Source organism: Trichosurus vulpecula, chromosome 2, assembly GCF_011100635.1.
Source record: "Trichosurus vulpecula isolate mTriVul1 chromosome 2, mTriVul1.pri, whole genome shotgun sequence".
In the NCBI taxonomy this organism is placed as follows: domain Eukaryota; kingdom Metazoa; phylum Chordata; class Mammalia; order Diprotodontia; family Phalangeridae; genus Trichosurus; species Trichosurus vulpecula.
The window spans coordinates 61959333-61983504 of NC_050574.1; the positions used below are offsets into that span (position 1 = coordinate 61959333).

The window sequence follows — 24172 nt, forward strand, 5'->3', positions numbered from 1 at the left end:
CAGTACCTGGGCAACCTGGGGCGGAGCCCAGCGGAGGGGGGCGGGGTCATGGTGCGGAGGCGGGGCCATGTGAGTGTGGGCAGGGTCAGGGACTAAGCGGGTGAGGTGGAGGGGGGCGTGGTTAACAACGGGAAGAGAGTAGAGGGCAGAGGAAGGACCCTTCCCCGCACCTGCGTTAAGAAGAACCTTGAAGGTGGGGCGGGGTCTGGCAAGAACACAGGGCGTGGCCAAGAGCTCAAAGGCGGGGCCAATAGCAGGGATTGGGGGCAGGTGAAAGTGAGACCAGAAGTATGGGGAGGGGCCAGATGGAGGAGGAGTCAGCTCTGCGGGCCGGGAGCACTAGAGGGGCCAGATGGGAATCGGGCCGTGGACCCCAGAATGCAGAGGTGACCTCAGGAACCAGACATACCTGCAGGCACCAAAGTGTGGGCGTGGTCTGGAAGGAGGGGCTTAAAAAGGTGAGTAGGGGCTGTAGATTTGGGAGTTGGGCCCTGGGGGAGGGACACTGAATCAGCTTGGGGAGAAGGAGATCGAAGTCCTGGCTCTTCCGTCCTGAGAAGAGTCTTCCTCCTCAGGACCTGCTCCACACAACAATCAAATAAACATTTATTAAGCGCCTGCCATGTGTGAGGCACTTTGCTAAGCGATGGGGGATGTGAAGAAAGGCAAAAACGTGGACCCTGCCTTTTAGGAGCTCGACTTCTTATAGGGGAGACAGTCACAGGCTTCATTTTACAGATATAGAATCTGAGGCCCAGAGAGGGCAAAGGAACCTTAGTTAATCAACAAACATCTATTAAGCACCTACTTTCTGCCCCCAAAATGTGCTAGATGCTAGGAATAACAGCAAAAGTGAGATTGACCCTGATCTCAAGAAGATCGCCCCTGCTCACCCTGGGGCGAGTTAGTCAGAGTACAGACTTGAACCCTGGTAACCTGACTCCCGATTCAATTCACAAACATTGAGTGCTGCCTACAAATAACTCAAGAAAGGAAGTGTGTTTTGGTGGAGACAATCATAGTGATAGAAGGTCCCTTGCCTGGGCATAGACCTGGACTGTGAACCTTTCCTCTGAAATACAAGCAACTTAAACTTTAAAATTAAGGAGCTGGCCATCTTCATCCTCTCACTGCCCTGATGAAATCACAGGTCTGGTTAAAATGATGTTCAAGGCCTTGTGCTCTGGAGATCTATATAAATTAGAAATGTGGGAGTCCCTGTCCTCAAAGACTTTAAAGTCTACTGGGCTATGGTGGGAAAACATGTACATAGATGAAGAAATACACAATCTAGACAAAATCATTTCCATGGGAGACAATTGGAGTCATCAGCAAAAACTTCCTGCAGGAGGTGGTCCTTGGGTCCTGAGAGGCAGAGGTGAGGAGGGGGAACATTCTCTGTATGGGGGTGGGGAGGGACTAGCCTGTGCACGCAGATTCAAGATGGAATGGCACAGAAGAGGGACCAACGAGTAAGCCAGTTTGGTGGTGTGTGTGTGTGTGTGTGTGTGTATGTACATACGTGCATGTGTATGTACATACGTGCATGTGTAATCTGCTTGGAAAGATAGTCTGGAACCAGACTGTGAAGGGTTTAAAATGTCAGACAGATTAGTTTATGTTTTATCTTCAGGGTAATAGTGAGCCATTGATGCTTCTCAGGCAGGGGAGTCATATGGTCAGATCTATGTTTTGGGACTTGGATTTGGCAGCTATGTCTCTGGAGGACAGATCTGAGTGGGGAGAGTGGAGGCAGGGAGAACAATTAGACAATTAGAATGGGTGATGAGGCATAAACTCAGGTGGTGGTTGTGTGAGTAGACAGAAGGGGAGGGAAGAATGAAGGAATAGATGTATCAAGCATCTACTAGGTGTCAGGACCTCTTAATTTGGAGGGTTTATTTGTTTAGAGACACAAGAGTTATCACTTAGCATGTGTAGAGAGGCAGCTGGGTGGTGCAGTGGTTAGAGTGCTGGGAGTCAAGAAGACCTGAGTTCAAATCTGGCCTCAGATGCTTACTAGCTGTGTGACCCTGGGCAACTCACTTCACCCTGTCTGCCTCAGTTTCCTCATCTACAAAATGAGCTGGAGAAGGAAGTGACAAACAGCTCCAGTATCTTTGCCAAGAAAACTCCAAATGGAGGTACAAAGAGTCGGATACAACTGAACAACACCACATAGCCCCCTCCTGCCTTTAAAGTCTTCCTATCCCCTATTCCCCTCCACCTCCTTTCTGCCCAGTGACCCTGGCCTCTTGCTGCTCCATCAGGGCAGTCCCATTTCTCCACTCTAGGCATTTTCTCAGACTGTCTCCCACACCTGAAAGGCTCTCCTTTCTCATCTCTGCCTCCTGGCTTCCTCGCCCCCAAGTCCTAATGGGAATCCTGCCTTTCCCCACCCCTTGATTCTGTTGGGGATCTCCAATTTACCCTGGTCTAGCTTGATCCCCCTAGGCAGTGTTTTCTAGTTCCCCAGAGGATCCTCCAGGTCCTTCCCATAGACTAGATAGAGTTTATCAGCTTCAGGAGCATGGAGGGCAAGTGGCTGGACCGCTTGTCTGCCAGGGTACTTCCTGAGGCTAGGGAGACCTCCTCCCGCCCTTCCTTACTCATGAGATTGAGGGTTCTCTCCTCAGTTCAAGATATAACTGAGCTAAGGTCTCAGAGTTCGTTTCTTCTTGGGAAACCAATGGATGCAAGAACTCAAGCAGCAGAAAGCAGCATAAGGGGGGTGAGGGGGTGGGGAGGGAAGGACTGGGTGTTAAGTGTCTTGTTTTGTTTTCTATTTTTAGCCGTAGTCAAAGCAACGAGCATTTATTAAGCACCTACTATATGCCAAGCCACTGATGGTGACACAAAGAAAGGCAAAACATAGTTCCTGCCCTCCAGGAACTCCCAGTCTAAGGGGGGGGGGGGGGTGGTGGTGGTGGTGGTGGTGAGGGAGACCGCAGGCCAGAGGACAAAAGCAAGAAAAAGGTTAAAAAGTAATGAGCAGGGAAGTTTTTCAGTATCTTAACACTGGAAGTCTTAGAGCTGACTTTTTATTCTCCTGCTTCAAAGGGCCCAAAAGTGCAGCTTTAACTCAGACCAATCTACCTGGGGGCAAAATGAAGTCAAACAGGTCTGCTCTGTGACTCCTTTACTAGGCTGGGAAGGATCAGGGGCTGACCTCAAGCCTCCCTAGGCCCACCAGTATCATGGCTCACAAGGAGGGGGGTGCAGTTTAAGGGAAGGGAGTTCTCTCATCAGCTCCTGGAGTTTACAGAGAGGTAAGCTTTTGTTGAGCCTTTGATCGGATCCCCCCATGAAGGATCTGTGGACAGGGCCCTTGCATTTCACTGATGGTGGCTTTTCTTGGAGGTGATTTGGTTGGCTCCCGCTCCTGTGGGACAGACGGTGTGAGAAGAGCCCACACCATCTGGCTATGTCATCATTGTGCTGGCCTATAAAACCAAGCTGCCAGACCTCCCCTCTCCCCCCACGTCTGCCTTTCTTCCACTGAAGTCCTGAGAGGAAAGCAAAGCTAACAGGAAAATCGGATCCAGGGCAGGGGGCATCCAGTTCTCTTCCGCAGCCCTCACCCCCTACCCCAAAGAGCAACATAGCTAAAAGGCAGACATGCTCTCATCATGTACCCATTCTCTCTAGCCTTGGAGAGCCCCTGGCATAAACCCCAAGCCAAGCCGAAGCCCTCAAGGGAGGGGAACTATAAGGTCTGAACGGTGAGGGTGTCTGTAGCAAATGGAGGGGGATTCCTTGGAACTCCAATGTCCAGAATTCAGGGATTCAGAATTCTCTCAGGAGAAAGGGGATTTCCTGGGCAATATGACTTCTCAAGTGAACGAGAATTTCCCACATGCTCCCTGGTGCTTGGAATAACAGTGAGTGGTAAGGGACTAAAGCCGTGATGCTGGTGGAAGCATGGGACCTGACCTGACCTTTGGACCTTGATCTTACTGGGAATCATATGGACAGTGTGTATATTTACAATGGGGGCAGGAAAGCACTTCCTGTCTAATAGCCCCACACATGTTTCTTTCCGAAGGGGAATCCAAACAGTCAGCCAGTATTAGCAGTCTGGAAGACTTTAGGATCCTATATAGGAAAAGGAACACAATGGAAACAAATTGTTTTTGACTGTTTATGGGCTCCTGTGAGGTTTTTGTGTTTTCTGCATAGTTTATGGGCTCCTGTGAGTGTCCTGCATTTTCTGTGGGGAGGAATAATGGTTGTTTGTTCTCTACTCAGATGAATTGTTACTCTGAACGGTTATATGGGATTTGAGACCCCCTTATCTTCATCTAAGAACCCTATATGTGAGTGACTGGGGCTGGGGGTAGTTCCCAGGATTGGGACTTGTCTGTGCCTAAGGCATTGGGCCACAGACCACATGTAAAATGGCATGTGGGTGTTGGGGGTGCATTGGATTCGGTGATCTCAAAGTCCCTTCCAGCTCTAAAACCATGATCCAAACCCATCATCTTCTCTCCTAAAGCCAGACCCCCTCTCAACTGATCTCTAGCTCCTATCAGCTAAACTCCAAGCTTGAGTTGTATCTTAGACTCCTTCCTTTCTCTTATCTGTCACTAAGTCCTATCTTTCTTCCTTCTCTTCTAGTTCATCCTTTCTCTTTTCTCCCACAAGCCCCAGCCCTAAGGCAGGCTTCCATCACTTCTATGGATCATGAAATAGATAAATAGCCTGACCCCAGTGTCTCCCCTTCCCAGCTATCCTGCACACTAGGCTATAATGATACGTCTCCCCTGCTTCAAAACTTCCAAGGGCTCCCTAGTATCTATTTGATCCATTTCCAGCTTGTTGGTTTGGATTTCCTAGCCATACCCATGGCCTTACCTATCCAGCTCATTCTCTCACTTCTTCTCAAGATCTTTAACACCATCCCTTCAGGCCAGGTCTCTTACTCAGTACCCCTCTTCCCATGTATATCCATACCTTCATGCCTCTACTTATTATTTTTTTTTGAGGCAATCAGGGTTAAATGACATGCCCAGGGTCACAGAGCTAGTGTCCAAGGCTGGATTTGAATTCAGGTTCTCCTGACTCCATGGTTGGTGTTCCATCTCCTATACCACCTAGCTGTCCTTACTTATTCTTCATACCTGACTAAGCCTTGCCTTCCCCCTCCCCCATCTACTGGGCATGCTTCCAAGAGCCTTCCCTGACCACCTAGGCATATAGATCTCCCTCCCCTGACTTCCAGTTAGTGCCCTCTCAAACCTTCACAGCACACCATAGTGTGTCCCTCAGGGCTCCTAGGGACCGAGTATGCATGGGGAATGGAGACTAGACAGTCTATATCTTCTGCCAAGTATCTGGAGGGGTTTAGGTTGTCCTTTTCCAGTATATACAAATCGATAAACCAAAGGTACATTCTGTTACTGTTCCTTAATGAGGCCCAGTACTGGCCTTCACGTGGGGATGAATTCTGGCCACAGCACCGAGCCTGGTCCATCTTGTCCTCTAGCAGGCTAAGCTGCTTGCCCAGTGGAGGAGGACTCAATCTCTGGGCATCTGGTGCCTCTCAGCAAAAGCCTGGGTCCCCAGTGGGGAGAGGCCCAGGATTCCATATTCTCTCTCTCTCCCTCTCTCCCCCCTCCCCTCCTCTCTCCTCCTTTCTCTCTCTCCCTCCCTCCCCTCCCTTCTCCCTTTCCCTCTCCCTTTCTCTTTCCATAGACTGAGCTCCATCCTTTCCTGGTCCATAAGTGAGAACTGGAACTCTCAAATGGACTCTGGAGCTGAATTCCATCTAGTGGCCATCTGAGGAACTGCTGGTATGGCTAAGCCAGGAAACTCCTCTTACTCAAACACACAAGACCTTTTCTTACATGGCTCAAATAACCCCCACCAAACACCCTGACTAGTCCCAGAAAGAGGCCGACAGACTTCACATTCAACTCAACAAACATATATTAAGGGGTTACTACATGCAAGGGCCCTGTGCCAGAAGGAGCTCACATTCTATAGAGAGACAATATATAAATAGATAACTAAATATACCTTAATTTGAGGAAGGAGAGAGCATTAATAATTGGGGGAAGGAGGAATCAGAAAATCAATCAATAAACAAGCACCTTCTTTGTGCTAGGTGTTGTTAGTACTGGGGATAAAAAGAAAAAGTGAAAACAAGCCCTGCCCTCAGAGAGCTTATAGTCTATTAAGGGAGACAACACTCACACACAAATACACATACATGCATGTGTAAGTAAAGAAACCCTCCTGAGTCTAAATCCTTCACCCCCAAACCCATCAGCAGCCCTGGTCCCTAGTTTAGTTTCTATTAGACAATTCTAAGGGGTTAGATTTTTCTCCAACTATCACTCACGAGGCCTGATAGGTGTGTTTCCCATTGACTATCAGCCAGCTTTAATTAGCTTTTAGAAAAGGTATTTAGAAAAGGTATTTCCTAAGCACATATATAGCAAGGGCAGTTGTTACAAAAAGAAAAAAAAAAGATTCCTCCCAATCTTGGGAGTCCATTCTCCCGTGGCACACACATGGGCTTATAATAAAAATGGTAAGATGAGGCACATGTGTAGGGAACCCTTGTGCCAAAGGCTAACATAGCTCCAAGTTACTGGAATTCTTTTTCTCTCTTAGGTATCTAGCTCCCAGCTGGACTCTAAGGGTTAATGCCCTTATCAGAGTCCTGAAGCTGACTTTCCTTGGGGTCTAGCTTGTCCTCAATATGAGTCTTAGCTCCTGACGTAAAAGCTGAAGTTCAGCCATCATTTGCTTCAGGGATGCTGCTGCTGGCTCAGTTCATCATGCGGTCGATTCCATCTCCACAGAATCTTGCTTTCCTTTTATCCCTCAGCATATCTCTACTCCCGGCTGGACATGTCCATTCTCCCCAGTAACATGGTCACTTTCTTCCCCTCCCCCGCCCCAAGCAATTCCCTTTCAGAGGCTGAGAATCCTCAGCTTCTGAACTTGGAGTCTTCTTCCACTTAACTGACTATCTCCGAACTAGTTTGCTATCAAGAGGTATTGCTTGACTGTCTTCAACCAGTAACAAAATGGTTTGTGTATGACATTATCTGTCATTATTCAATGACCCAAAGCCACTATGATCCTTTCAGACTCATTATGGACATTCATAACAGGATAACTTTTTAGTGATCGATGGATGGGTTCGATTGAGTTGTCTGGGCATTCTGTGATTAATCAGTGTGGGGTGGACTCCCACTCTTCTGTAAGTATACATAAAATAAATATCAGATGAACGCGAGGAAGAGGGCATGAGCAGATACAGGGGGATGGCAGTAAGAAAGAGAAACTGGGCTCTGACCTGACACTTGAAGAAGCCAGGGATTCTCACCTAGGAGGCTGAGGTGGGGCATTCCAGGCATGGGAGCCAGTCTGCGTGGAGGCACTCCAGAGGAAGATGCTATGCCCAGCTTGGTAAAGAGCAAGGAGGCCAGCTTGGCTGGAACACTGAGCCTATGCTAAAAGAGCAATGTGGAAAAGCAGACTAGAGATGCCTTGTGAAGAGCTTTAAGAGGCAAGCTGAGTTGTTGAGAGGCATTGTGGTCTTGTACAAAGGAGTCAGTCAGGGGTCACCTGGCTCAGATGCTGACTAACTATGTGAGTTAGGTAACCTCTGAGCCACAGTTTCTTCATCTGTAAAATGGGGTGGTCCTTTCTAGCTCAAAATGTAGGATTCTGTTAGATTGTGTTTTATCCCAGAGGCAATAGGGAACCATTGAAGACTCTTGAGCAGGGGAGAGACAGGTCTATTTTGGGGATGTGTGTTTTTGGCATGCTCCACTTCCTCATGTGTGACATTCCTCCCGTTTCTGTTTCTCCCATGCCTAGAATGCACTCCCTCCTCAATTCTTCCTCTTGGAATCCTTGGATTACTTCGAAACTCAGGTCACTCAGTGCCAGTTGTATTAGGAGATGTTTCGTGGTCACCACAGCTACTAGTGCCTTTTTTCCAAGGTTACTTATTTTCTTCTGTATATGTTTTTTCTTTGTCTACCTGTACGTCCATGTGCATGTACACACATGTGCTGTCTTCCCCAGTCTGATGTAAACTTCACTTCTGTCTTTGTATCCCAACTACTTATCACAATGCCTGGTACACAGTGGTGTTTAATAAATGCTCATTGATTAATTGATCAGTTGGGAGCTATGTGGAGCATTTGAGAGGGGAGAGCTGGAGGCAGAGGGACCAGATAGGATCTTATTATATCAGTCGAAGCAGGAGCTGATGCGAGCCTGAAGTAGGCTGGTGCTGGTGTGTGTGTGTGTGTGTGTGTGTGTGTGTGTGTGTGTGTGTGTAGAGGGGAACAGATGTGAGGGATGTGGTGAAGGTAGAATTGACAAGACTTGGCAAGTCGTTAGCTATGGAGGGGGCTGGGAGCAGAGAGGGAAAGAACAGAATCAAGGATGATGGGAGATAGAGACCCGGGAGTCATGGAGACAGGACATTTTTTTCTGGTAGTTCCAATGTTCAAGGGAGCTTGGGTGGATGGCAGGGTCAAGTCCCTGAGGGCAGGGCAGACCTGGATCTGTTTGTAGGCAGCAGGGAGGAAGCTGATAAACATCGAGCATTGATATGGTGTTTTACAAATATTTTCCCCCTTTATTCTCACAACAATCCTGTGAGGTAAATGCTGTTATTATCCCCATTTTACAGAGGGGGAAACTGAGGAAGACAGTGGTTAAGTGACCTGCCCAGGGTCATATAGCTAGGAAGTATCTGAGGTCAGATTTGAACTCAGGCCTTGCTGACTCTAGGTCCAGTGCTGCATCTGCTTTGCCACCTAGCTGCCTCAGACGAAGAGGTTAAGGATAAGATATGTTTGATTGATAAGTAGAGATTGAGGATGGAAGTGAGAATGATCCAAGGCGCCAGCTCTCCTGGAGCACTGGAGGTGATGGGGCCAAGGGCACAAGGAGAGAGGCTGGCTTTGGGGAGAAGAGCCTCCTTTCCCTCTGACACTGAACCAAACAAGAGAGAATGAGAGATGATGCTGTGGGATTTCAGGGTGTAAGATGAGGCTAGGAGGGGGCTCAGGATGGACGGATTCTGTTTGGGGGGAGGGCGTCTTCTGCTGAGAGGGAAGAGGTGACACCAGCTGTGTAAGGAGCCAGGCTGAGGAGAGCTGCCTGGGGGTATGGGGTAGACGGAAGGGAGGGATTTCCCGGCAGTCGAGGGCCAAGTAAGCTCAGATAACGGGAAGTGAGAGTGGACCAGGCTGCTCAATTGTATGGCTTCCCCAACAGTGTGTGTGAAGATGTATGACTTCCCCATCACTGTGTGTGAAGTTGTGTGACTTCCCATCATTGCATGTGAAGTTATGTGACTTCCCCATCATTGTGTGTGAAGTTGTATGACTTCCCCATCACTGTATGTGGAGTTGTGTGACTTCTCCATTGCTGTGTGTAAAGCTGTGTGACTTCATCATTGTGTGTGAAGTTGTATGACTTCCCCATTGCTGTCTGTAAAGTTGTATGACTTCCTCATCATTGTGTGTGAAACTATGTCACTTCTCCCATCATTTGTGTGCGAAGTTGTGTGACTTCCCATAATTGTGTGTGAAGTTGTGTGACTTCTTTATCATTGTGTGTGAAGTTGTGTGACTTCCCATCATTGTGTGTGAAGTTGTGTCACTTCCTCATCGTGGTGTGTGAAGGTGTGTCACTTCTCCCATCATTGTGTGTGAAGCTGTGTCACTTCTCCCATCATTGTGTGTGAAGTTGTGTGACTTCCCATCATTGTGTGTGAAGTTGTGTGACTTCCCATCATTGCGTGTGAAGTTGTGTGACTTCCCCATCATTGTGTGTGAAGTTGTGTGACTTCCCCATTGCTGTGTGTGAAATTGTATAACTTCTCCATCACTGTATGTGAACCTGTGTGACTTCCCCATCTCTGTGTGTGAAGTTGTGTGACTTCCCCATCATTGCGTGTGAAGTTGTGTGACTTCCCCATCATTGTGTGTGAAGTTGTGGCTTTCCCATCAGTATGTGTGAAGATGTGTGACTTCTCCATTGCTGTGTGTAAAGCTGTGTGACTTCATCATTGTGTGTGAAGTTGTATGACTTCCCCATTGCTGTCTGTAAAGTTGTATGACTTCCTCATCATGGTGTGTGAAGCTATGTCACTTCTCCCATCATTGTGTGTGAAGTTGTGTGACTTCTCCATCTCTGTGTGCGAAGTTGTATGACTTCCCAACATTGTGTGTGAAGTTGATTTCCCATCATTGTGTGTGAAGTTGTGTGACTTCCCCATTGCTGTGTGTAAAGTTGTATGACTTCCTTATCATGGTACGTGAAGCTATGCCACTTCTCCCATCACTGTGTGTGAAGTTGTGTGACTTCCCCATCATTGTGTGTGAAGTTGTGTGACTTCCCAACATTGTGTGTGAAGTTGTATGATTTCCCTGTAGCTGTGTATGAAGTGGTACAGCTTCCTCCATCAGTGTGTGTGAAGTTGTGTGACTTCCCCATTGCTGTGTATGAAGTGGTACAGCTTCCTCCATCAGTGTGTGTGAAGTTGTGTGACTTCCTCATCATGGTGTGTGAAGCCATGTCACTTCCCCCACCATTGCTCAGCAGGATGGGAATAGGAGAGAAGAATGTTGATGGTGCAGGCTAAGCCAAGCTTTAGGTTTGACAAGGCAGGCCCAGGAGGAAAAGGAAGGTCAAGATCAGAATTGAGCCCAGGTCTAGTAGACTGAGAAAACAGGGAGGAATCATTGATTTCAAGCTGGAAGGAACCTAAGGGGCCATCTTGTCCAGTTTACAGATGAGTAAACTGAGGCTTAGAAGATTAAGCACCTTGCCCAAGGTCACCCAACTATTGTCAGAAGTAGGATTTGAACCAAGGTCCTCATGACTGGAAGTATATCACTGTTGACTCTGCTATCCTCTCTCTCCATGGAGGGAACAAATGAAAAGGTGAAAAATAGGGTTAGGAGGGATGAGCCTAAGGGGTAGATGAAAGGATAGGGGGTTGTAGTGAGAGATTATGGATCCTAGAAGAAGAACAGTTAGGGATAGTGGTGAGATCCAGGTGGGGTGGAGATCCAGGCCATGGGAGCTGGGGAAATTGGAGAACTGGCAGGGCGCCATGTTCACAGGAATGTGAAGTAGTGGGGGAACAAGCCTTAAGTGGAAGACACTGGGAGCCTGCTAAAGTCATGATGATGGGCAGTGAAAGGGCCCTGCTCTCTCATTTGGAGCATGCACAGACACACTAGCTCTGTTCAGTTGGCCACATGATGAAAAGACCAACTGTTGACTGACTAGGAAGCCAAAAGCCAGAACTGGGGCATGTCGAAAAGGCACAAGGAAGCAGCCAAAGTGAAGGGATAGCTGTTCTCTTCCTCCCCCGTTGCACTTAAGGGAAAACTTGTGCTGGAAGCCTTTGGGTAGGGAGAGGTCTGGAGCCTAGCACACCTGGGGACAACATGCAGCCTGTATAGATGCCGCTGTTGTTTGCCCCTTGCCGTTTGTCCTTTCCTGTTTTAGGGGAAGGAGAGAGAGAATGGCTGTAATTTTGTGAACTTCCAAAGGTCAGGAGAGCGAGTCACCAGAAATCCAGGAGCTAGTTCCATGCTGGGATTTAATGGGGAAGCCAGATGGTGAGGAACAAAGTCTCCAGTGACCTTCCTGGCCCAGTGTAGCAGCAGCTGAGAGATGTAAACTCATTTATCCATTAGTCATGCGGCATTTGGAAGAAAACTTACTGGGGAGAATACCACATCGAAACCCTGTGAAGTGAACCCGCTCTCCCCAGGGACTGAGATGGTGGATGGGAGAGGGAGCTGGGGCCAAAGGGTAGATTTCTGTTCTTGCTCTCCCTTCAACGGAAATATCTTTTGATAAAATCCAACGGATGTTAATTAGTTAAATGGAAGGGAGAACACAAATTACTGGTGGCTAACTGTGGGGAATGGGGGTCAATTATAGCATTAGAGACCCCCACATTCCCTCTGAGCTAGAACCCTGAAGGGTAGATGTAATCAGATGCAATCTGGGAGAATGAGTCCACAGCAGGGGTGGGGAACCTGTGGCCCCAAGGCTACCTGAGGCCCTCTAGGTCCTCAAGTGCGGCACTTTGACTGAATCCAAATTTCACAGGAAAAAAAAAACCAAACTTTCATTAAAGTATAAGAGTATTGCTGCACTTATTCAATACCACCTCTGTGCCAGGTGCTATGCTAGCCACTGGGACTATGAAGGCAGAAATAATTCCTGCCCTCAAGGGGCCTATATTCTTTTTTTTTTTTTGGAGGAGGGAAGGCAGGGCAATTGGTGTTAAGTGACTTGCCCAAGGTCACACAGCTAGTAAGTGTGTCAAGTCTCTGAGGCTGGATTCCTGCTGACTCCAGGGCCAGTGCTCTACTCACTACACCACCTAGCTGCCCCTATAGTCTATGGGACACATAACTAGAACATGAGCCCCTTGAAGGCAGAAGAACTCTTTTACCTTTCTTTGTATCCCCAGAACCTATTACTGTGCTTGGTACATCGTAAGCACTAAATAAATGCTTACTCAGTAAATTAGGGGGATCAATATGAAATAAGTCTGGAGACGTAGGTAGGAGCCCTATTATGAAGGCCTTTAGGTATCAAACAGAAGAGTTTATACGGAAGTCTTAAGGACAGAGCCCTGAGAGATGCTCATAGTTTAAGGATAGAAGAGGGACTAGGGAGCCATTGAAGATTTTTGACTGGGAGAGTCAGATGTAGGTTTAGGAATATTAATCCAGTAATTGGGTGAAGGATTGATTGGAGAGGGGAGAATTCAGAAGCAGGGAGGTAAATTAGAAGACTATCACAGGACTATAGTCCAGGTGAAAGGTGATAAGAGCCTGAACAAGAGTGAGAGCTGTGTGAGGGGAGAGAAGGGTCTGCCTGGGGTCAAATGTCACCTCTAACACTTGCTGACTTCTATGACTTTGGGCAAGTCACTTAATGGTTCCATGCCTCAGTTTCCTCATCTGTAAAGCAAGGAGGAGGTTGGACCATAGGGGAAATATTGTGATTGTGGGGTTGACAATACAGGAATGAGGAATAAAGAGAGAAAAAGAGAGACAGGAGAGACAGAAAAACAGAAAGATAGTTGGAGGAGGAAGAAAGAGAGAGAAACAGAGATCTTTGTATATTTGACACAGAGAGAAAGGGAAAGGGGAAGAGAGAGAGAGAGAGAGGAGAGAAAAGGGAGGAGAGAGGGGGAAGGAGGGAAAGAGGGAGAGAGAGAGAGAGACAGAGAGAAAGAGAGGGAGAATGAGAGAGAGGAAAGAGAGAGAGAGGAGTTTGGTTTCAGACACAGATTCATAGGATTCCTGGGTTTTGGTTTCCTTGTAAATTAAATGAGGAGGCTGGCCTACCCCCTTAGTTCCAACTGAAAATTACTTTAGAGATCATCTTGTTCAACCCCCTCATCTTAGAAAGAAAAAAAAAAACAAGACCTAGAGAGATAAAGTGATTTGCCCAAGGTAACTCAACTGCTAAATAATTAGAGTGGGGATTTGAACCCAGATCTTTTGTCCCCTCCCATTCTTCTTTCTCCCCCAGGTTCCAAGAGCTCAGCGGATAGAGTGGAAAGAGAGTGTGCTCCTCCTCCCATTTTTCTGACATAGAGAGAGCTCTTAGGAGCTCTCTGTCCAAGCCACGACCCAGGGTCTTGTCTAGCCTGGCAGCTCAATGGCTGCTGTCCATAGTGAGAAGACACCTCAGGCCATGGAGCAGCTCAGGATGAGCGAAATCTGTAGTTCTATACTCTGCTAAATCCTACGGCTTTATCTTGACTAGGACCTTAACTCAAAGTGCAATATTACACCTTGGCCCTTGCTCAAACCCCAGCTCTGACCCCCTCACTTAATATACAAGAGAACTAAAGTCCAGGAATCTAATGAATCTATGTCTGAAACCAAACTCATCTGTTTGTCCTTCCTTCCTTCCTGCTTTCCTTCCTTTCCTCTTTCCTTCCTTCTCTCTTTCCTTTCTTCCCTCCCTCCTTCCTTCCCTCCCTCCCTCCTTCCTTCCTTCCTTCCTCCCTCTCTCTCATCTCTCTCTCTCTCTCTCTCTCTCTCTCTCTCCTCTCTTTTTCTGCTCTTGAGCTGGCAGGCTAGAAAGGGGGATAGGAGACAGAATGCCTGGGGTCCCAAGACTTCCCAATATCCAGCTCTGTGGAAGATGGGTCCACTCCAGAAGCCCAGGTCGGGCCCCTCCAAACCCCTCTCCTGTGTTTGGGGGGATGAGTAACAATGCCTTAGATTGGGAAGGGGAAGGCTGAATGAGGGAACAGTGTTATATAATGCACAAAATGTCAGGCTTGAAGTCAGTAGACCCTGAGTTCAAATTCCGTTTCAAACCATAACTAGCTCTGTGAACATAGGTGAGTCACCTTCTCTGAGTCTATTTTCTTGCCTGAACAATGGGGATAAAAAAAAAATTTGACCCTTGAGGATCACGAGTGAGACATTGTGTGTACCCCTTGAGATCTTTGGGGGCACTGCACCAGGGGCAGAGTGATGGGAATTTTAATCAAGTTGGCTTCTTGAAGGTTGGGATGTAACTATATTAATTATATCTATGGAGGAAATCTAATGTTCGAATTATCTACCTGGTGGTAACTTACATAAGCCACCAGCCAAGAGGCCTCATGTTATGGTTGCATGAAAGGTTGTAGCTTCCCCACTGACCATCAGAGGACACAATTTACAATTGCCAGTAGTTCTTAAAGTGTGGTCTGGGACCCCTGGAGTCCCTGAGGAGGGACCATGAGGTCAAAATTATTTTCATAATGAGACTAAGACATTTTAATTTCTAATATGGTTTATATCAATAGACATAACCCACATAAACAAAAACTCTTGGGGGGTTGTTGAGTCATTTCAGTCATGTCTGACTCTTGGTGGCCCCATTTGGGGTTTTCTTGGCAAGAGATACTTGGAGTGGCTTGTCATTTTCTTCTCCAGCTCATTTGATGGATGAGGAAACTGAGGCAAAGAAGGTGAAGTGACTTGCCCAGGGTCACACTGTTAATACATGTCTGAGGCCAGATTTGAACTCAGGAAGATCAGTCTTCCTGACTCCAGGCCCAGGACTCTATGCACTATGGCACCACCTAGCAGCCCCTCAATAGTTTCTAAGAGTATAAGAGGATCTTGAGACCAAAATGTTGAGAACTGCTGGCCTGGAATCCTCCCTTCTCAGCCCTCCCCTGCTCTCCCCTCACCATCTCCCCCTGCCCCAACCACTGCCACCATCAGAATGTAAACTCCTTGAGGAAGACTGTTGATGACTTATACAGTGCTTAGACAAAGCGCGTGAGAGACGCATGATATTTATCATTCATTCATCATTCAAATAATTAGCTGTCATTTAATGGCTTCTGCTAGTTGGTTTCATAATTCAAGCTAAGGGATGATTTAGAGTAACAAAAATATGAAATCTACAGCCTGCACACAAATGTAATACCCTCACCCACACCAGAAGCCTTTTCTCTCAGCTAATCACCCCTCCCCAGAGACGGGACACAGGTAGTCAACATATGATGGCCACATAATTAATTGAATATAGCAAAACCACATGGAATCATTTATCTCCAACCATCTCCTAAACCTCCTTCTGCTTATCCTCCCAGATCTTAAGGGTTGGGCTGGGGTGGGGGCGGGTCACAACATACATCCCTGTTATAGAAAGAAGAGGTTGCGAGTTGAGGACTCTATCTCAGGATCAAAGACTGTGAGCAAGGGGAAGCAAGAGAAACATGGTGGGAGAGAATCATCTTTTTCTTCACTTCACCAGCCAGTGGGATTTTCCTGCCAGTCTCAGCCATTCTGGTCCTATCTCTCTGCTCTAGGTTCTACCTTCCCTAGCCCCACAACCACATAGGTCAGGCTGAGGTTGCAGTGACTAGCTTGGTGGAGAAGGGAGGTGGTGGTAGCCCAGGCCAAAGGGGACCACTGCTGTTTTTCTCTTTCTGGCATAAACAGAGAGATCTTTGGGTGCCTTGGGTTCAAGGTCTCAGCTCTTCCTCTTGTGGCCTTGTTCAGTAGCAGAATCTTGCGCCTCAGCCACTTGGGGCCACGTTGGCCATGAAGCCTCAGTCCCCTAGACTCTTATCTAATGGCAGTGGCTGTGCATTTGCCATCTCCCACGAGGCATCCAGGGAGGAAAGAGACTGCAGGCCTATATGGATGCATAGAGATCCTGACACATCTCTGTCCTGTTATGTGGCTTTTGGTCTCTTAGAGTGAGAGTCTCCTCTGGGTAGTCCCACTTACCTGCCCTCTCTGTTCTGCAAAGGATCAGGGAGATTTTCCTCTTGGTAGCAGTTCACGAATTTTCTTCTCCCTGTCTCCCTCTGTGGGAGAGCATCTGAGGGCCCTTGAGTCCCCACAGAGAGGAGGACTGGCGTACCATACAACTACCTGCCTTGCATGGTTATCACAAGAGAAATGCTTGGCAAATCTCACGCGCTAAAAAAATGTGAATTACAATGGCCAGCAAGAGACCGGCAGAGAACACATATAAACATACGCAGACATAGGTAAGCACACAGATGTGGTCACACACACAGGCAGATGACTCATCCATAACACTGGACATGCATAGTGGATGGACTTCTGGATCTGGAATCAGGAAGACTGGGTTCAAATCCACCCTTAGACACTTTAGTCGTTTCTAGAAGATGCTACTTACACCCTGGCTGTCCTTGGCTATTATCCTCCTTCCCTTCCCAGCAGATCTTGGACTTGGCCCCCTGGGAAGCTGTGAGCTTTCACACCATTTCCTGGCATTTCCAAACCAGGCTGCTGCAGTTACTATCCCCTTCCCCCCAACTCCCATTTGTTGTTGTTCAGTTGTGTCTCATCCTTTGTGACCCCATTGGGGGTTTTCTTGGCAGAGAAACAGGAGTGGTTTGCCATTTCCTTCTCCAGCTCATTTTATAGTTGAGGAAACTGAGGCAAACTGGGTGAAGTGACTTGCCCAGGCTCACAGAGATAGGAAGTGTCTGAGGCTGGATTTGAACTCAGGTCTTCCTGACTCCAGACCCAATGACTGCAGCACCTATCCTCTATTTATCCCCATTTAACTTCCCTGTGTGTGCTGTCTTTTCCCCATTCAAATGTAAGATTCTTGAGGACAGGGATGGTCTTTCTTATTTATGTTTGTATCCCTGGTACTTAGACAAAGTACCTTGCACAGTGCTTAATATTTATCATTAATTGGTCATTCAAATACTTAGCTGCCATTTTAATCTCTCTGAGCCTCAGTTTCCTCACATGTCAGACAGGGATAATAAAAGAACCTACATCATGGGGTTGTTTTAAGGACCACAGAGATACTTTGTAAGTTCTTTGTAACCTATGTCAGCCACCATGCTCACTGTAGTAATTTAATTCCTGCCTGCCCCATTGCCCCCTGAAGAGATATTACTCCTTTGGGTGCAGAAAGCATCACCCCCCCCCATTTGCCTTTCTGTCCTCCCCAGCCTCCCAGTCACATACAGGTCAGTGGCTGAGGCTGTGGTGATCGCCGGTGGCTCAGGACCAAAGGGGCCACTACTGTTTTGTTTCCTTCCGGCCCCCCTCCCTGGAGGCTAAGGCCAGTGCTGAACCCTGGGACAACAGGAAAGGGGAAGGGCTTGGCCACTTCTGGGACAGCTGGGAAGCTGTGTATATGGGGGACGTGTGAGATGGGGTGGGGGAGTCATTGGAATGAGTCTCCTAGATGCTAGGAGGGCCAGGGAGGATTGTTTTTTGTGTCCCCACCCTACCCCTTCCACACAGATATATCAAAAGGAGTAGCTGAAGAACGGGGGGTCTTTAGGCCCCAGCTCTAGCCAAAGAGAATCAGGATTCCCCGTTCTCACGCCCTTCTCAGCTCCTTCCCCTGATATCCACCCTTTTCCCATCGCTAGCTCCTTCGGGGAAGTGGCCTTTCCCTCCCTCTCCCCAACAACACTGGCTTTCCAAGACCATGAATAATTCAGTCCCTGAAATCCTGCCCAGACTAGGGGCCAAGGGGAGGAAGGGAAGAAGGGAGGAAGGGCCAGGACTCTTCCAGGATTATCCAGTGTACAGGTGCCGGGGTGGGGGGGGGCAATGATGTCACCAGCAGCACCCACTGCACAGCATCTGTCAGCTCCATAACTCCTCCCCCCTCCCAGGCAGCATTGCCTGATGCATGCACCCCAGAAGTTCATCGGGCGTCCCCGGCAGCTGGTTTATCTCAATTCTACAAGCATCTGAACAGTGCTGTGGGAACTTCAGTCAGAAAGCTTTGGATTCAAATCTTCCCTATGACATTATGTGCCAGGCCTTGGAGAGTCAAATCAAAACAGGCCCTGCCTTCCAAGAAATGACACCTTAAGGTGGTGGATAAAACTAGTCCATAGATAAGGAAACATAAAGTAACCTTGAGATTTAGAGCTAGGTGGGACCTTAGAAGTCATAGTCTAACTCTAAGGAAACTGAGGTCAGCTGGAGAGGTCAGAGTGACTTGGTAAGGGTCAGAGGTAATAAGTGTCACTGGGCCTGGCTTTAATCCACAGAGACCCCATGCCTCCCAAGGACCTGGCAGCAACGGGGAAGGCCTGTGTAGAAGGGGGCTCTGGGGCTGTTGCTTGGAAGGCAGCCAGGTATTCTGAGAGGCCTCAGTGAGAAGGGAGAAGAGCATGGGGGACAGCCCGGGCACCTCTCATCACCACTGCCATCACTCTGTGTCACCTTAATCGATCATACTGTCACCCTCTGACTGGCAGCTCGGCCCATCAACCCTCACTGACGTAGTGTCCTCCACCTTGGGAGCCAATCAGGGACGGCACAGCAAGAGCAGCAAAAGCCACGGGATTATAGAATTTGGAGCTGCCGCAAGCATGGATCTGACCATATCACTTCCCACGGTGACTGTGGGGAGTCATTCACTATCTCTGGTCCTTAGATTTCTGGGCCTGGAACCAGAAAGACCTGAGTTTAAATCTGGCGGCCTCAGACGCTTAAAAGTGTGGTGACCCTGAAGTCCCTTAACCTCCTGTCTGACTCAGTTTCCTCACTGTAAAATGGGCACGTTAGCAGCACTTACCTCTCAGGGATGTTTCGAGGATCAAATGAGATATTTGTAAAGCACTTAGTACAGTGCCTGGCATACAGCAGGCACTACATAAACGCTTTTTCATCTTCCCCAAGTTGCAGAATGAGGGGATTAGACTAGATGAGCTAGGAGGTCTCTTCTACCTCTAGATCAGTAATCGTAATCCAACCAATTTTATAGATGAGGAAACTGAGGCCCATGGAGGTTAGTTAGGAACAGTCTTCTGGAAAAAAATTGCAAGGCTCTTTTCACTATGCCACATTTGCCTCCTAACAATCCAGGTACCTGTTCTGGGACCTGAGTTCTAGTCTTGGTTCTATCACTTACTAACTCACTGACCTTGGGTAAGCCACTTCCCTTCTCTGAGATTCAGACTCTTCTGTAAAATGGAGAAAATGATGCTTGTTCCACTCATCTTTCTGGGACGTTCTATGACACAAGATGATGTGTGTAAAATAGATTGTGAACCTTAAAACCCCTTGTAAATGTCAATTGTTGTCACTTCTTTTTCCTCATGTGTAAAATGAGGGGATTGGCCATGATGACCGGTGAGATTCATTCTAGAACCAGTTCTGGTCAGTAATGATCAGCACATTTGGCCCCCTCTGCTCTTCCAGCCTATAACAGGGCCGGGCTGGGGCTTTGCTGGGAATCTTCCCCAAAACTCACTTCCATTTCTTATCTCATCCTTCCCTTTAGCCTAATCCTACCCTTTATTATGTCATAAAATCATGGCCTGGGCTTGGGATACCTGGGTTCTAGTTCTGGCTGTCTGCTAGCTTGTTCTGTGAACTAGGACCACCTATTCCCAAGTCATGCTCATTCTTTTGTAAAATGACAGAGTTGGAACAGATGACATTCTATGTCCCAAGGTTCCTTCCAGTTCTGACCTTCTATGTTTTAACATTCTATGTTCTAAGAGTCCTCCCAACTCTGATATCCTATGTTCTAAGGGCTCCACCATCTCTAACCTTCTCAGTTCTAAGGGTCAGAGGTAATAAGTGTCACTGGGCCTGGCTTTTATCCACAGAGACCCCATGCCTCCCAAGGACCTGGCAGCAACGGGGAAGGCCTGTGTAGAAGGGGCCCCTGGGGCTGTTGCTTGGAAGGCAGCCAGGTATTCTGAGAGGCCTCAGTGAGAAGGGAGAAGAGCATGGGGGACAGCCTGGGCACCTCTCATCACCACTGCCATCACTCTGTGTCACCTTAATCGATCATACTGTCACCCTCTGACTGGCAGCTCGGCCAGCTCCTGTACTCTAAGGACTCTCCCAGCTCTGACAGCCTCTGTTCTAAGGGCCCTCCCAGCTCTGACATTCTGTGCTCTAAGGGCCCTTCCATCTCTAACCTCAGTTCTAAGGGCCCTCCCAGCTCTGACACTCAGTGTTCTAACCCAATCTCTAACCTTCTCAGTTCTAAGATTGTTCCAGCTCAGACATCCCCTGTTCTAAGGGCCCTCCCATCTCTGACCTTGTCTTGTAAGGCCCTCCCAGCTTTGACATTCCCTGTTCTGTAGTCCCTCCCAGGTTTGACATTCTGTGCTTTAAGGTCACCTCCAGCTCTGACATCCTGTGTTCTAAGGGCCCTTCCATCTCTAACCTTCTCAGTTCTAAGGGCCCTCCCACCTCTGACCTTGTCTTGTAAGGCCCTCCCAGCTCTGACATTCCCTGTTCTGCAGTCTCTCCCAGGTTTGACATTCTGTGCTTTAAGGTCACCTCCAGCTCTGACATTCTGTGCTCACAGACACGTTCTAGGTCTCTTCCAGCGCAGACACCCCCCGTTCTGTGACCCTCCCCCCCGCCCCCCCTTGCTGCCTATCACAATTCCCATCCCCGTCACCCCAGATCCCAGAGCCCGCATCAGCGTCACCTAGCAGCGTCACCCGGTCCCCGCCACCATGACTGTCACCCGGCCCGCGCCCCCTCCCTCTCCCTGCTTCACCTGCATCATCCTCAGCCCCAACCCCGTCACGGTCCCGCCTACGCGCCCCCCAACCCCCCGCCCCCTGGCCCCGCCCGCCGGGGCCCGGCCCGCAGAGGGCGCTGCCTCAAGGACGGAGCGGGAGGAGGCGGGGCTGGGCGCTTTTTATGAATGGGGAGCCGCCAGCGCGAGGCCTCATTATCATGCCGCGCGGCGCGCGCTGCGCTGCTTTCCGCGAAGCCCATTGGCTGGGCCGGGCCGCTGACGTCAGAGAGCAGGCGGCTCAGGGCGGGGCCCGGCGCGGGTGAGTCACGCCGCTCCGCTGGCGGGGGCTTGGGTGACCCAAGCTTAGACCACGGCGGCCCCGCGGCGGCTGGGACCCCTATACCCTGCTGCTGCTGCAGTGGACCACCCCCCCCCGGCCGGGGACCGCAGCCTCGGCCCAGCCCCGGCTCCAGCCGCAGCCCCAGGACCCCGGGACTGGTGAGTGACGGCCCCCGTCCCTGGGACCCGGGAGTCCGGGATGCTAGCGTGCTGCAGGAGCCCGGGACGCCCCGGCCTGGGCGAGCCAGAGGCTTGGGTGTCCTGGCAGCAAAGGGAGCGGCTGGGGGGAGGGACCCCTGCATGAGCCAGGCTGACCTGCTCGGGGTGGCGTAAGGGACCATTTGGGCCGCTCGGGGGCAGGACCCAGGTGTCCGGCCAGGGAAGATGCGGCCGCCCCACTAAGCATCCCAAGTGTTGGGCGAGAGGCTCGGTCGCAGGGGAGGGCTTGTGGGTGAGAGGGGATGGGAATTCAGGTGGGGCTGGAGGGGTGCGTGGTTCAGGGACACAGAGGTCGGGGCTGGGGAGGTGGGGAATGAGGGTGCCTGGCCTAGAAACACAGGTGTCCGAGCGCGAGAAGAGGTCTGGTCTTACAGCATCCTCAGCCCCGAGGGTGGATGTGGGAGCTGCGGGGGGGCCGGAGGAGAGGACACCCCACCCCGTAACTTCTCCTTAGATTACCTTAAGTGTCCCCAGTCTTTTACGATGGTCTGAGTCTCAGGGAATATCCCGCCCGCCCCCCCCCCTTTTCCTTCCTTGAATAGACTGGGGAGGCGGTTAGACCTTGTTTAGTAATGAATTCACCTGACGGGAGAGCAGCTTGTAAGGAGCCTAGGTAAGGAGTATTGAGTTATCCCTAAGGGAAGGAAAGAGAGGGTATGACCCCCGTGAGCATCAGGACTCTGATGTCCCAAAGAATCGGGGAAGATTTGGGCACCACCACTCCCTTTCCCTCCTCCCCAACATAGTATCCCAGGTGCCGAAAGAAAGCATTAACCTCAGCCCTTTGAAATCTGGGACTCACAGGATTCTCACCCAACCCTTTCTTCCAGCAGGTACCACAATGCAGGGGGTAGGAGGCCCTCTGGACTGGCTGGCGCCAGGGAATGAGAGTGGTGTGGAGTCCCCACGGGACACCGGCCCAGCCTCCTCTCTGCCCCTCCCCACAGTTTGGGACGTGGTGCTGTGCATCTCTGGGACCCTGGTATTCTGCGAGAATGCGGTGGTCGTGGCCATCATCGTGGGCACACCGGCCTTCCGGGCTCCCATGTTCCTGCTCATTGGTAGCCTGGCGTCTGCAGACCTGCTAGCTGGCCTGGGCCTCATCCTGCACTTTGCCTCCAAATATTGTATTGGCTCCCCCATCCTGAGCCTGGTCCTGGTGGGAATCCTGGTCACTGCCTTCACTGCCAGCATCTACAGCCTGTTGGCCATCACTGTGGACCGCTACCTGTCCCTCTACAATGCACTCACCTACTACTCTGAGACCACAGTGACAAGGACATATGCCATGCTGGTGCTGGTGTGGGGGGGTGCTCTGGGCCTGGGCCTCCTTCCTGTGCTGGCCTGGAACTGCCTGGATGAGCCAGCCTCCTGCGGCGTCGTGAGCCCACTGACCAAGAACCACCTGGTGGTCCTGGCTGTGGTCTTCTTCATGGTGTTTGGCGTGATGCTACAGCTGTATGCCCAGATCTGCCGGATCGTCTGCCGCCATGCCCAGCAGATCGCCCTCCAGAGGCACCTGCTGCCCGCCTCCCACTATGTGGCCACTCGCAAGGGCATTGCCACCCTGGCCGTGGTGCTGGGGGCCTTTGCCGCCTGCTGGCTTCCTTTTGCGGTCTACTGCCTGTTGGGTGACTCCCACTCACCCCTGCTCTACACCTATCTCACCTTGCTCCCGGCCACCTCCAACTCTCTCTTCAACCCTGTCATCTATGCCTTCCGAAATCACGACATCCAGAAAGTCTTGTGGGCCGTCTGTTGCTGCTGCTCCTCCTCCAAGTCCCCCTTCCGCTCTCGCTCCCCCAGTGACGTCTAGTTCGGGTCCCCTCCTCCTTCCCTCCTCTCCCCACTTTTGTGCTTCTCCTGCCCTCCTTCTGAATGATGTGTCTTTGACAGTCCTATACCAGCCTCAGTCTCCCTCCACCCCCCCCCCCACCCCCAGGCACAGAATTCTGCAGCTCTGGAATGCTTTGTCTGGTTGGGAAGGGTTCCTTCTCTTCCAATCCCTCCCCAGCCCCCCCAGGCTCCAGCCAAAGGGGCTTTGGAAATGATGAGTCTTGAAGAATCTGTTCCACTCCCCCCACCCCCTTTCCTGTGTCTTGGCTAAAAAGCCAGTAAGTTTTGTGTGTGATTGGCCTGGGGAGACACTAAGTCACTGGGCCATTTGGAGAGAGAGAGAGAGAGAGAGAGAGAGAGAGAGAGAGAGAGAGAGAGAGAGAGATTTATGTATATACACATACAAAGACCCTATTTATTTATTTATCTAAATATTTATTTATTTATTTGTGTTGGTGGGTCTATTTATTGGTGGGAGGGATGGAGGGAAGGGACCTCAACCTTGCAAAGCAATCCTTATCACCCACATACCTTTGTTCTTTGGAAGGGGGGGGAGGGGGGAGGGAGAAAGAAATCATTTATTTTGTTAATTTTGATTTTTTTTTAAACAAAGAGATAGATCAGAGACACCAGAGCCCCTGGTCTCCACCCTTCGCCCCGTGACCTCTCACCCTCCACTCCTGGGGGTCTGCAGGGGTGGGGGAAACACACCAGCTTCTAGGGGTTTATTTTTTTAAGCCATCCTCCTAAGGAATGGAGAATTCTGGACAAGTTCCCTGGCTCCAGCCTTCTT

The 24172-nt window shown here is 49.7% G+C and overlaps 1 protein-coding gene across 2 annotated transcripts; it reads left to right on the forward strand.

Moving 5' to 3' along the window:
* Positions 1-359: 359 nt before the first annotated feature.
* GPR3 (G protein-coupled receptor 3) lies at positions 360-23740 on the forward strand. 2 transcript variants are annotated; one of them, XM_036743113.1, is made up of 2 exons: positions 360-458; positions 22374-23740. In XM_036743113.1, exon 2 carries the CDS (start codon positions 22385-22387, stop codon positions 23357-23359), a length of 975 nt encoding a protein of 324 aa, XP_036599008.1. In that variant the 5' UTR covers positions 360-458; positions 22374-22384; the 3' UTR covers positions 23360-23740. The 2 variants fall into 2 exon arrangements, with proteins under 2 accessions (XP_036599008.1, XP_036599009.1); XM_036743114.1 differs by having other exon boundaries at positions 22377-23740.
* The last annotated feature ends 432 nt before the right edge of the window (positions 23741-24172 follow it).

What these genes read in the sequence shown, in the direction of transcription:
- GPR3 (XM_036743113.1), top strand. Translation starts at nt 22,385, where the DNA reads ATGCAGGGGGTAGGAGGCCCTCTGGACTGGCTGGCGCCAGGGAATGAG.